This window comes from Solanum stenotomum, chromosome 5 (assembly GCF_019186545.1).
Source record: "Solanum stenotomum isolate F172 chromosome 5, ASM1918654v1, whole genome shotgun sequence".
NCBI lineage: Eukaryota > Viridiplantae > Streptophyta > Magnoliopsida > Solanales > Solanaceae > Solanum > Solanum stenotomum.
The window spans coordinates 44,242,842-44,256,260 of NC_064286.1; the positions used below are offsets into that span (position 1 = coordinate 44,242,842).

Sequence of the window (13,419 nt, forward strand, 5' to 3'; positions counted from 1 at the left end):
TGATCAGAACACGGCTAGACCTGTTGATTCAAAATGGACCAATTTCTGAGAATGGCGCAAGTCCTAAAGAAGAGCAAATGCAAGTTGGACCTGTTGTTCAAACAAACAGTTCCTTCCGTCTATGTTCCTTGTTCTGGTGGTAACATAACAATTGTATAGTATATTATTTCACAATACAAAATTGATAAAATTATTTGATTTTTCAAAAATAAAATCAATTGGAGCAAGAACAACCTCCAGAGTACTAGACGTTTGTTTGAAGGATCCTCAAAAGACTACAAAATAATAGGAACAATGCTGAGGAATCAATGGTCACAACTCAACCAGAAAACTGAGCAAAGTTAACTTGAGGTTAGCCTGGCAATTGTCACTATCCTATCAGCTTCTTTCAACCATTGTTGGTGGCCCCTATATACACCGGCGAATATTCAGATTGTACAAAGGCCAAGAAGCTCACCAGAGATAAAATGAAAACATCTCTTGCTTTCTTAGATGTGTTGTTTGTTGGCTAAAAGGAGTAAAGGGAAAACTGGTTCTTGACCTTTGGATGCAATTCTCTTACCTTAGCAGAATTACTGAAGGAATCACGTGTACTGTAAACTTGCTGCTGTCACACTACTTTAAGTTTGGCCCAGACTTATTTACTACAAGTAATAATAGTAATCATCTCTTAAAGCAGAATATTTCTAGCTCGAATTGAATCTCTATTCTGTTTTCTTTCCTTCCCAACTGAAGTTGTAAAATTTCCACTAAAGTTGGTTCTCACCAAACAAAGACAACTATAACCAACCAAATTCCACGTGGAAAACTATGATCTTCTATGTCAAATCAATCCTAATGGATCAACCTGCCGCAGTACATACCACTGGTCATATTTGTGTTTGCACACAAACTCAGCACACTGCTCCATTATTCCTTGCTTGATCATATACCCTGATGACTTTACGAAGTCGACCTAAGATAAAATGCTGAGCAGAGACAACAATAGAGAAGGAAATGGAAACATGAGACAAATAAGTTTAGCAACCATTAAAGCATAACAGAAATCCTGTCACAAATCCTCATCAACCAGTATTAACCTGTAAACCAATTTAAATCACCCCCAAATATAAACTTCAAAGAGAAAAAATACATTTTATCCAAACTCTAACTAAATGGCACAATCAACTATAGTTCAGCTAACTGATTGCTCATGATTCCCATAGCCATTGGAGGATGCCCCATGAGCTCCTCCAGCACCATACATGGAATCTTGACTTTGCGATGCGCCATACCCATAACCACCATAATTCTGCCTCCCATAATAACCCCCATTCCATTGACTAGCAGAGTCGGTTCTAAACTGCAAAAACAGAGCAAATATAAGTTGTATATATAGCAAATATTTTATAAGCTTCACTGGGTGTCTGTTTGGTTGGAAAGAAGAATGTTTTCTACAGAAAATGATTTCCGGGAATTGTTTTCTTACTTATTTCACAGTATTTGGTTAATGCATTGAGCGGTTCCGCAAAATACTTTCTTGTGTTTAATTGGTTAGTACTCTCCCTATCGTAATTTATGTGATGCACTCAACTTTTGACTGTACCAAAAACAATCATACTTTTTATATTTAGAAATAATATTTTTTTCTTCTCAGCTTGCCACCTACTTCAGAACCAACCTTTTCTAAGTACGACAAAAACTTCTTATTTTACTCTCAATTAGATTATCTATAGCTACACAAATATGTATAGTTTATTCTTGACCACAAGTTTCAAAAATCTTTCTTTCTTAAATTTTGTGCCCAATCGAAGTGTATCACATAAATCGGGAAGGAGAAAATATTTTTTTCTCGCAGAATTTGAGTGAGACTATATATAATCAAGTCAACTGTGGTAAACTAAAGGCTTTGTATTTCATAATATTGAAATTGTATTTTTCATTCTAAGAATAAAAAGGATAACCTAGAGCAGTAGAAGAAGGAAATTAAAAATAAAGATGGAGAAGTCAAATGAATGAAGAGGCACAACATGTGTGGAGGTCCTCAGTCTAGTGGTATAGGGTGTGATTGATGTTAAGAGAACGTTTTACTATTTTCTCTTTTTTCTTCTTTTTTGAGAAAGTAACATTTGTATGTATTGACTAAAACCAGTATCTGAATCTAAAATCTAACAAGAGCCTAGGATCTCTATAATTGATTCAGTATCTCCTCTAGGCTAAGTTGCGCATACTCTTTACTTTCAATGTCGCATCGCATTCGTGTCAGATTCTCCAAAAATACACTATTTTTGAAGAATCCGACACGCACCATTGACATATTTGAAGATTCCAAGCAACATAGCCTCTAGGTACATCTGTTTGTACCAGAAAGAAAAAGTCTGAACTCTGATACATTTCAATTTGATCTTCTGAAGATCACAATTTTTGCTCTCAAAACATCTAGTAGTTCTCTCTCTCTCTCCATCTTGTCCAGCAGATACAAGCCGAGACAATCCTCCATGTATCTCTGTCTGAAGCTCTCACACCTATCTCTTCCCAATAGTAGAGAAGGTAGGTGATTTTGTTAGGCATAGTCTAAGCAAAACCCCTGAGGCTGATAAAAATCCTCCTGCACGGTAAAAACAGATGGCTGACAAGACCCTTGAGGCTAATAAAAATCCTCCAAAGTTGGTTTGTTATCCTAAACTGTAAAAATAGATGGATGATTGTCTCAGCCTCTTCTCCACACAAATAGCATCTAGAGCACATAGAGAACCTCCTCTTCTTGAGATTTTCTCGTGTCAGGATTGCGTCCCTTGCCAACAGCCAAGTGAAACATGCCACCTTGAAGGGGATTTTCGATTTTTGTTTTCCAGATTTGTTTCCATGGCCATTATGGTGTTTGCCGTCCACCTTGGTTCAAAAACTTCTATGTTGAGTTCACCTAAAACATACCTTTGCTATCTCTGAAAAATTCTATCACAGTTTCAGTTTCCCAGTCATTGAAATTTGAAATTTCTTCTAAACTGGATGTTCTATCCTTGTGGTGTCCAACTGTCAACTAAGCTCATATGTTGATGCTGAAAAACCTGTTACAGTTTCAATTTCCCAGTCATTGAGATTTATTCTAAACTGGATGTTCCATCCTTGTGTGTCCAACTGTCAGCTAAGCTCATATGCTGATGTACTGTCAAAGCTTACATATCAGGAAACGGTACTTTTAAAAAGCTACTGTCTTTAAGCTAAGCCAAACGGGCCCTTACACCATAGAATGACCTTGTCAAAATAAAAAGGCAAACCATAGGATGTAGATACCTCCTCTGTCATTTATTTGTTCTCCTCTCCATATTTAGCTTTAATTACTTTGCCCCAGTATGCTTGAGGCACTTGTGAGTATCTCCATAACCACTTCAATTTAAGTGTCTTGCCTTGCATCTTCAGATTTCATACTCCTAGACCCTTCTTCTTTACCCAAAGAACCTTTTCCATTTGACCAAGTACTGAACAGTGAGTCATTTTCCTTGATCCCTTTCCAAAGAAAATCTGTCCTAATCTTGTCTAATCTTTGTATCACTCCATCAGGAATGGGGAAGATAAACATCATGTAGGTTGGAAGAGCATCCAAAACAGAATTAAAGAGATGTACTCAGATTTCCATCTAGTTTAACTTCTTCTCACACTTTTCAATCACAGAGTTCCAGATGCTCATGGCCTTTGACTTGGCACCTAAAGGCATCCCAGGTATATAGTAGGCAGGGAGCCTACATCCCCTCTGAAAATTCCAAACAACTCCAACATATTAGAGACTTCATTGATTGGGAACAACTGCCTTTCTTCCGGCTGATACCGTCTAGAAATTCCTTCCAAAAGCACTAGAATTGATCTTAGGATCAAAATGCCCTTCCTCACATCACAGAAGATCAAGGTATCATCCGCATACCGGAGGTGTGTGACTTCCATGTTGGCATTTTGACTTGGGTTTGGTTTGTGACTACCTCAAAACCTCTGAGAGACTGAGACAGTCCTTATTTTTAGCCACCTTTATCACGTTATTTAGACCCTCCATGACTATGTTAAAGAGAAAAGGGGACAGAGGACACACACACACACACACACACACACCCCCCCCCCCCCCCCCCCCCCCCCCCCCCCCCCCCGCCTCAAACCCCTGTTTGCAGGGAAGAAACCTTTCAGTGATTTATTGATAAGAACTGAAAATCTTACCATGGAGATGCAGTATCTTACCCAATGAACCCACCTCCTTCCAAAGCCCATAGATGAGAGCATTTTCAGCAAAAATCTCAATTTACATGGGTAATATGCCTTCTCAATATTCAATTTGCACAAAATTCCTACCATCCCTAGAGTAATTCTGGAATCTACCGCCTGATATGCAATTAGGATAGCATCCACTATTTGTCTGTTTTTTATGAAAGCCATCTATTGAACATCTACTAGGTTATCAACAACTCTTTTCAATCTTTCTGTCAACACCTTTGAGTCTCTAAGTTCCTTGGCTCCATTCTTCTTTAGAATCAAAGCAATGTATGTGGCATCGAAACATTTTTCAAAAACACTAGAGTGGAAGTACTTGAAGGTTTCCATGATATCCTTTTTTACTACATCCCAACATTTGATATAGAACCCAATTGTGAAGCCATCTAGACCAGGAGCTTTGTTCATTGCACACATCTTCAAGCATGAAAACACTTCTTGTTCCTCAAACTCCCCTTGTAGAGCTACTCTTTTATCTTCAATGATCACTGGACAATTGATCGAGTTACTTGAAGGTCTACAACCTCTGTTTTTTAAATACAACTTCTGATAGAAACCAGTAATTTCCCCTCTTATCTCAGTGGATCCATTAAAATTTCCTCTTGAATCATCAGTTGGTCAATATTGTTGCTTCTTTTGTGTGCATTAGTCACTTTATAAAATATTTGGTATTTTTGACCCCTTCTTTCAGCCGAAGTGCCCTTGATCTTTATCTCCATACTATCTCTTCATTTTTTAGGTGTTCTTCATAATCCATTAGAAGAGATGCCTCCAAGGGTGTCTCGGCTTCTGTTAAAGTCATGTTATCCATTACAGCATCTACAGTGGCTAACTGGTTCAGTATTTGGACTTTTTGTATTCCCAGATTGCCTAAGTTTGTGCTGCTCCACTCCTTTTTCCTTCCATCAGTTTGCCTTTTAAGGCCTTCAATTTACATCCCAGGATGTAATCAGGCTTCCTAGTGAAAACAAAAGACTCCCACCATCCTATTTCCTCCCATACATGTTCTCTTTCTAGTTTGCAATTTGGAGCATATACTCCTGTAATATGACAATTATAAACAGACCATCAAATTTGCAGGTAAGAGTGTATGAGCCAGTTTCCAGAACTTACCCTCTCCATGATGGACATCATCAGAATGTCCCCCTCTAGTGCCACTAGCTTGAAGACAGGCGTACTTGACCCATCTTGCACCCCATAATTCTTTTATCATATCTTTAACCTCCCCCTCTAGCTTAGATTCTTGTAAACAAACTATATCTGCATTCCAGTTGAGAATTAAGCTCTTCATAAATTTTCTTTTCTCCCCACTATTTAGGCCCCTTACATTCCAGGACACAAGTTTTACTTCCATCGTAAAAACTTGTCCTCTTTTCCCCTCTCCCTTTTTCCATCACTCTTGAAATTGATGTCAAAAGATGTGAGCCTTTAGAGCTCCCTTTTCCCCTTGTATCTAGGCCTCTTGATAATGGAGTCATTCTCCATCTTTCTAGCCTGCTTGCAACTACCTATTTGCACAAGTAACTCTAGTGACTCCTCCTTGTGCCCTTGAAAATCGACCCCAAACATTTTCCCTCTCTTGTTTTGTTGCACAGAATACCTAGTCTAAAGAAATGTTTTCCAAAGATAAGTGGAAAATCACTTCCCTGGGATCCAAGGAAAATCATTTCCAGGTATAAACTAGATCTGCAATCCAAAAATATAGGTCAACTACTAAAAAAGTGCATAAACCATGTCACTCTTGAGCTCTAAATGTTTCAATTACATCATAGTGGGGAAATCCAAGAGTAATACTAATATGAGTCGGTCGTTATTTTTTATTTTTTTTGAGAAAGGTAACTTGTATTATCAACAGAGGAATACTCCAGCAGTAGTCAAGTTATACTTACAAAACAAAGATCACAGAAGTGTAAAAACTAGCCTTCTATAATCTTACAAGTCGGTCGTTATTTTACAGCACATCCTCCAGAACCAGTGAGATTATGTAAAAGAAAGCATCCAATGTAGTCAAAAAGGAAAGGTAAGACACCAAATAAATTATAAATTCATTTGGTTACACCATTAAAAAATTGATTTACCAATGGACAGCTTATTTTATAAAAAAAAACATAATCGGTTTGGTACATACCTGCTTGTTTGCTGGATTTCGACCCCAGGAAAGACGAACTGTCTGAGTTCCAATAACTGTTCCATTCAATTTTTCTATTGCATCCTCTGCTGCACTCCTATGGAAAATAGCATGCAAGTAGGTTACGCAACATCAACACTACGTCCATCCAGTGACAACGACACAAAATACCTCAAGGGTGTTCAAGATTAAATATATATGTATACAAAGTAATATTTGACCTATATACACAGTATAATTTTCTGGCGAAGGGTGTTCAACTGACCATCCCCTGCCTCCACAGAAACAGTAGTAACAACAAAAATTGACTATATACATCACTTTAGTTTATCAGTGAGTTCATGCAGCAAGTTCATTTTCAACTGTTGGCTAGGTTCTGATAATATGATTAGTTGATTACCTCTTTGGGTGATTTCAAGTTGGTTATAAATGACATTTTTTACTAGAAGGCCATTTCATAGCCCAGAGGAAGAGTTCTTCTGGATTTAGAAATTATGTTTTCCTTTCGTTCAAGCACGGAAAAAATCAGTACATAGAATTTTCCATATTGAAACAATTCAAATTTAGTAACCAAGATATATTCTTCATCAATCTGTGAACCTCTATTTCTTTCTCAGAAATACAGTTGCTAGCTAACAGGAAAATATCTTGTTTCATATGTTATGATCAGTATGTTACCCTGATACTGAGGTTGCAGATTCATAAGTAACAACAATAAACCCAGTGTAGTCCCATAAGCGGGGTTGGGAGAGAGTAGAGTGTACAAAGACCTTACCCCTACCTCGAGGAGGTAGAGAGGTGTTGCAGATTCTCAAGCATCACAAATAAAGCCAAACCAAACACTAAGAAAATACTAAACTAGTACCAGCCTAAAAGCTCCAACCATTTTCATTCATTGATAGTTTCGTAGCTTCTATCAAATCAGACCAAATAAAGGGAACTCCAAAACTTCAATCTGTCCCCACTATTCCTGAGTCGTGACAGTCACTTCTCATTGCCTTATATACCAATACATTGTACTAAATTTCTAAATATCAGTTATTCATGTTTAGCAATATCGCACATTACCTTTCTGAAAATTGTACAAAACCACATCCTTTTCCAGCTGGAATTTTTACAGAAACTACATTGCCAAACTGGCTAAATGACTGCCTGAGTTCTTCATCAGTAACATCAGAGTCAAGTCCACCCACAAAAACCTACACAGTAAATCAGAAGTTTGAAAGCTAATTGAGTAACTAGGACCAATTTCCACAAGAGAGAGAAGCACCCACTGTTGTGTTTGATAAATCACTATCAGTCTGGGAAGTCTGGGTTGCAGCACCATTTGATGCATGTCCACCTGCTAATATTACAGCTGAAAAAGAGTGTCAGCAGTTCCAACACCTCAAGAAGAAAATAGAAGAATAAGATCCAAATATTTTGACAACAAAAACAAATGTAGGCACATAGGTAAGAAGTATAACTACCAGAAGATAGTCAAAACTGTTCAGCCAGGTAAAAGACATAATGCCTCCTTCAAATTAAATATGCTATTACATTGATCAGTGATCAAGTTGATTAACTTCCAGAGTTAATGGAAAAGTAAGACAGTAAAACTGCAATATATGGATAATAAGTGAAAGATATATAGTAATGTCCACATAGTAGAGAAAATGATTAGAATGACCCTGTGGAAAATAGCTCATTCAATAAAGAATGAGGGACTATGAACAACAAGAAATTATGGTAATTTGATTCACTATATTCGGTACAGTATGTATCGGAAACAACCTCTCTACCTTATACGAGGTAGGGGTAAGGTATGTGTAAGCCCCACTTGTGGGATCACATTAGGTATGTAGTATACTCAGTATAGTAAATGACTTGCAGCAAAACAGGATACAATATCTTGTACCTTGTGAAGAATATTGTTGCATGGCTGATGGTTTCTTTGGAGTAGCAACACCAATACGCATAGCCCTGCTAGAACAATATATGCCATTCATTTCAGTCATGGCTCGAGACCTCTCACTTTCGTCATCAAACCTAACAAAGCCATAGCCTTTTGAACGACCCGTGTTCGAATCTATTACTACTTTTGCACCTTTCACAGATGGATATCTACTGGAGAATGTATCACGCAACATTGTATCAGTGACATCAGAGGCCAAATCTCCTACAAAAATCGATAAATCAGACCCAGAACCAGCAGCAGCACCAACATCTGCACGCTTTTCACCAGTGCTAAAGGCTGACCAATTTAGGCGGAAAGGTTGCTCTGCATTTGGCATCATGGTGCCATTGTAGCTCTGTAGGACTTTTTCTGCAGCTTCATGGGTATTGAACTCAATAAACCCATAACGCTCTGATTGACCAGTCTGCTTATTTCGAATGACCTTCACAGAAATAACCTGCATGTTTTATGATAAGTGATCAACCAAGAGAGCTTATGCAGATCATTGCTATTACACTAGCTGATTAAACACCATAATCCATGCTTATTTTGACATGGCACCTAGTTCAAAAGTGGTATTTCAGGAGGAATTTTCTACTATATTTTTTTTATTTATACAAGATTTCTTAAATTACCTATCAAAACAAATTACTATATGAAATTGTCTCTCACAGTGGTTTTCATTCTCTTAGCATATCTACCACCATTCTATTGCATGATGTGATAGAGCCTTAGGTGGCTATACACTCAAAAAAATTCCAATCAATCCCCTCTTTTCACCCATCATATATAAGTATAGTAATAGATCCTCACTTTTCTGATATACATAAGACTGTGCTACAAAAAACACATAATTGCAGATTGTGTATATCCCCACTAATATCTAGCATAGCATGTACATCATGTGTGAGGGACAAATTGCACCAAAAAGCTAGCAATGAAATATATTTGTGTTCAAAAAGACTAAGTATGCTTCTACTTATGTATTCAAAAAAATTGTTGTTTTCATTCAAGCCATACAGTCCCCTAATTGCTCGGGGGTAGTGTTCCAAATCTTCTGGAAATTCTCATTGGGCCCCTGTTTTCCCCATCCAAGCAACAGGTCTACAGGAGAGCATGGTAAGGCCAGCTCAGGCTCGGCTCAATAAGATTGGTGGCCTAAAGCCAAACGTCAATGAAAGGCCTTGTTATTAAAAAAAAAATAATCATACGTATTTTTATTTGAAATATATATTTTTAGTTTTTGAGATGTTAAGTTGTTAATAATTTTCTTATAAACCATTTAATCTTCCCTGACACATTGTTGATCTTGGGTAATAGAAATTAATTCAAGAAGTTATCAATAATTTTTTGATGCTTCAATTAACTTGTTGCAACGCATGAAACTTCAGAAAAAAGTAAATGTAGAATGTAAATAACTCCAAATTTTGCATTCATGATAACGGTTTAGGGGAAGTTATTTCTCCTTCTCCAATTTTTTTTCAAACAATTACACAAAACTAAAATTTATCTTCTAGTTTTGTAAAATATTTTACCTTTCTACTTTGAAATATTAAATATCTTTCAAAAGAAAAACTAACATACAAATTTATTAATAGTAATAAAAAATAGGGTCCCACTATAAATGATTGTGGTGGATGGACAAGATCCTTTTTCCTTAACCAGAGGTATCAGAACCAAGCCTTGAGATAGAAAAAAAAATCTTTCTAGAAAGTGTTTCTCCGTGTAATGGGAATTACTGGGCGTTACCTGACACGACTTCGGATTAATAGAGGGGTCTCAATACTAATACTAATCACCTAATGAAAAATAAAAAATGTGGCCCCAAAAGCTTTGCTTGAGCAGCTTCACTCTCTAGCCGACCATGGGCTTGCTCAAGCCAAGTATAGGCTTACTCAAGCCAACGCATGAAATTTTAGAAAAAACATATAACCCCAAATTTTGCATTCATGATAAGGGTTTAGGGGAAGTTATTCTCCTTCTACAATTCTTGTTCAAACGATTACATCAATCACAAAACTAAAATTTATCTTCTAGTTTTGTAAAATATTTTACCTTTCTACTTTGAAATATTAAATATCTTTAAAAGAAAAACTAACCTATAAATTCACTACTTGAGTAAAAAGAATACGGCCCCACTATAAATGATTGTGGCGGGTGGACAAGATCCCTGTTTCCATAACAGAGGTATCAGGGCAGAGCCTTTCAAAAAGACAAAAAAAAAAATCCTATTAAGTGCTTCTCCGTTTAATGGGCCTTACCTGACACGACTTCAGATTATTTGAGGGGTCTCAATACTAATACCGAACACCTAATGAAAAATAAAAAATGAGGCCCCCAAAATTTTGGGGCCTAAAGCTTCGCTTTAGCGGTTTCACCCTCTAGCCGGCCTTGGGCCTGCTCAAGCCAAGTATGGGCCGACGGAAGCCAACGCATGAAATTATAGAAAAAAAGCAATTGTCGAATGTAAATAACCCTAAATTTTGCATTCATGATAACGGTTTAGAGGAATTTATTCTCCTTCTCCAATTTTTGTTAAAACGATTACATCAATCACAAAACTAAAATTTATCTTCTAGTTTTGTAAAATATTTTACCTTTCTACTTTGAAATATTAAATATCTTTAAAAGAAAAACTAACCTAAAATATTAAATATCTTTAAAAGAAAAACTAACCTATAAATTTATTACTTCAGTAAAAAAGTAGGGCCCCACTATAAATGATTGTGGCGGGATGGACAAGATCCCTCTTTCCATAAGAGGTATCAGGGTGGGTCGAGCGTTGAAATAGAAAAAAAAACTTTCTAGAAAGCCCTCCTCCATTTAATGGGCCTTACCTGACACGACTTCGGATTAATTGAGGGGGCTAAATACCATTACCGAAAACCTAATGAAAAATAAAAATGAGGCCCCCAAAATTTTGGGGCCTAAAGCTTCACTTTAGCGGCTTCACCCTCTAGCCAAGTATGGGCAAAAGCATACACCAAATCTGATTTGTACCTTACAGTGCAAGGAAGGGTGACGTCCATTTAGGTTAAACAAAAATCAACACATGCAGCTTGGAGTACGATGAACTAGTTCTATGCTATTAAACCCCACATGAACACTTTCTTATTATTTTTACCAATTTGCATCCCCAATTAAAATCAGGTGTGAATTTTTGAAGGTAGTAAAATGTATTTAACTCTTCCAAATCCTAATTATCGTAGAAGCAGCAAGACATTCTTAGTTTACCGATAAAAATTACATGTTCAACTTTTGAGTCTCCATTCAAACAGATGGCCAAAAGGGAGGTTGTTGGGGGGGGGGGGGGGGNNGGGGGGGGGGATACCACATAATCCAACGAATTATTCTTTGAATCTCAGTAGCTTATTTTCCCATCAAATGGAATCTCGTTTCTGGTAACGTCTTGCTCACGGTCAATGGCACATTAAATGGGAAATCATGCAGGTTTTAGAGGTTTACTTTCTAAATTTTCAATCCACTATACCTCAATCTAAAACTAGTCAGAATCCACTTTTGTAACCTTATCCATCCTTCTTTATTCGAGTCCATTTCACAACACACACAAATATGGCTGAAACTACATCTCAATTGTCAATCTCAAACAAGCCAGGATCAACTTTATGAATCCTTTGTTCATTCCACCCTATTTCAGTCCACTTGAAATATACCAGTAGCTATACCTCAATTTGAAACTAATCGGCATCTAATCAGCATCGACCTTATGAATGCTCTTTTCATTCCCTAGAGCTATGAGAGAAACTATATCTCAATCTCAAGTTTTTCGGGATCCGCTTTATAAATTCCGCTCATTTCAGGCTAATTTCATTCCAAAGACTATATAAGCAAATGCAAGAGAAAGAAACTATATATCAATCTCAAGCTATTCGGGACCGATCCAGTTTATGAATTCGGCTTAATTTCATTGGAAAAGAAACTCTAACTAAACAAATGTAAAAGAAAGAGAGAGAGAGAAAAAGGAAAAACCTCTCCAGCTTGAGCGAAGCATGTATGAAGATAACCTTCATCCATCCACTGCTGAAGATCGCCAATCCAGATCGTCCTGTTATCTTCGCTTCCGTTCTGCTGAATCTGAATCATCTGCTGCTGTTGTTGATGATAGTAGGGCATGTACTGTTGACCATACATCATCTGTTGCTGCATTACCATTGCCGCCGCTGGTGGATAATGCTGCATCGCCATCCATTGCTGCTGATACTGCTGCATCGCCATCCACTGTTGCTGCTGTTGTTGCTGCAACTGCTGTTGTTGTTGTTGATTCATGTCGCCGCCATTCATCTTTCCACACTTCCTCTTTCTCTCTCTTAGAATCCGGAGGGTATGGTTTTTTTAGAGAGAGAAAATGAGGCAGGAGAGACAGAGAGAAAGTCGGCTTATGAGCTAAATAGAGAGAGATACATATTAGAGGGAATCTAGGGTCGGTCTTCGTGCGTAACGATGCTGCAATATACACCGTTGATTGAAATTCAAGGGTTTTACAGTAGGCGTTGATAAGGAGTTTGATTAGGATATCCTAGTTAGACCAGGTGAGCAGTGTATGGGGTGGGTCCCGGCCTTTGTCTCACCAAAACTTAACTTTGAAGTCAAACATAGATCATATAGATATGGAAAGAGTGAGTTCGTTTGAAAGTCGATAGAATTATAAGTATTAGTAATACCTATATTAGTTATCAAGAAATTTATATATTATTTTATATAAATACTAGTTATGAAAGGTTCAGTTATTTATGTATAATTATTTCATTTTCTATTCTGTAAAAAGATAATATATAGGTTTTTTTTTTATAATTTATACATATATTAGTTATGAGAATTTTTAAATTATTAATCAAACATTGTATTTATTTTATGCATGAATGTATCACGAGTGCTCTGTTTTTGGAAAAATAAAGAATATTGTTATAGAATCAGCTGTTTTAGGAATAGAATACAATAAGTTTTGTGTCCTGGTCAAATGATGATGTGGGGCGATAAGGGGTGTTTTATCTAAACTAGGCAAAAAGAACTTGATTAATCCGCTATTGTGTCGTAGTCAGATGACGTGAGGGCAATGAGAAGTGCTTTATCTAAACTAGAGAGGAGAACTTGGTTAGTCCGC

At 37.0% G+C, this 13,419-nt stretch overlaps 1 protein-coding gene across 3 annotated transcripts; it reads right to left on the minus strand.

Annotated features, from left to right (window-relative positions):
- Positions 1-1,005: 1,005 nt before the first annotated feature.
- Positions 1,006-12,686, minus strand: LOC125864843 (polyadenylate-binding protein RBP47-like). 3 transcript variants are annotated; one of them, XM_049544932.1, is made up of 6 exons: positions 12,288-12,686; positions 8,259-8,754; positions 7,636-7,703; positions 7,430-7,560; positions 6,362-6,458; positions 1,006-1,342 (listed from the first exon to the last, which is right to left on the minus strand). In XM_049544932.1, the coding sequence occupies exons 1-6, from the start codon at positions 12,597-12,599 to the stop codon at positions 1,175-1,177; spliced, it is 1,272 nt and encodes a 423-aa protein (XP_049400889.1). In that variant the 5' UTR covers positions 12,600-12,686; the 3' UTR covers positions 1,006-1,174. The 3 variants fall into 3 exon arrangements, with proteins under 3 accessions (XP_049400889.1, XP_049400888.1, XP_049400887.1); XM_049544931.1 differs by having other exon boundaries at positions 7,636-7,706; XM_049544930.1 differs by having other exon boundaries at positions 7,636-7,718.
- Between the last annotated feature and the right edge of the window lie 733 nt (positions 12,687-13,419).

What these genes read in the sequence shown, in the direction of transcription:
- LOC125864843 (XM_049544930.1), bottom strand. Translation starts at nt 12,599, where the DNA reads ATGAATGGCGGCGACATGAATCAACAACAACAACAGCAGTTGCAGCAA. An exon ending in GCTTCGCTCAAGCTGGAGAG is followed by an intron (nt 8,755 to 12,287) that starts GTTTTTCCTTTT and finishes TAAAACATGCAG; the next exon opens with GTTATTTCTGTGAAGGTCAT. An exon ending in TTTGTACAATTTTCAGAAAG is followed by an intron (nt 6,459 to 7,429) that starts GTAATGTGCGAT and finishes TATTTTCCATAG; the next exon opens with GAGTGCAGCAGAGGATGCAA.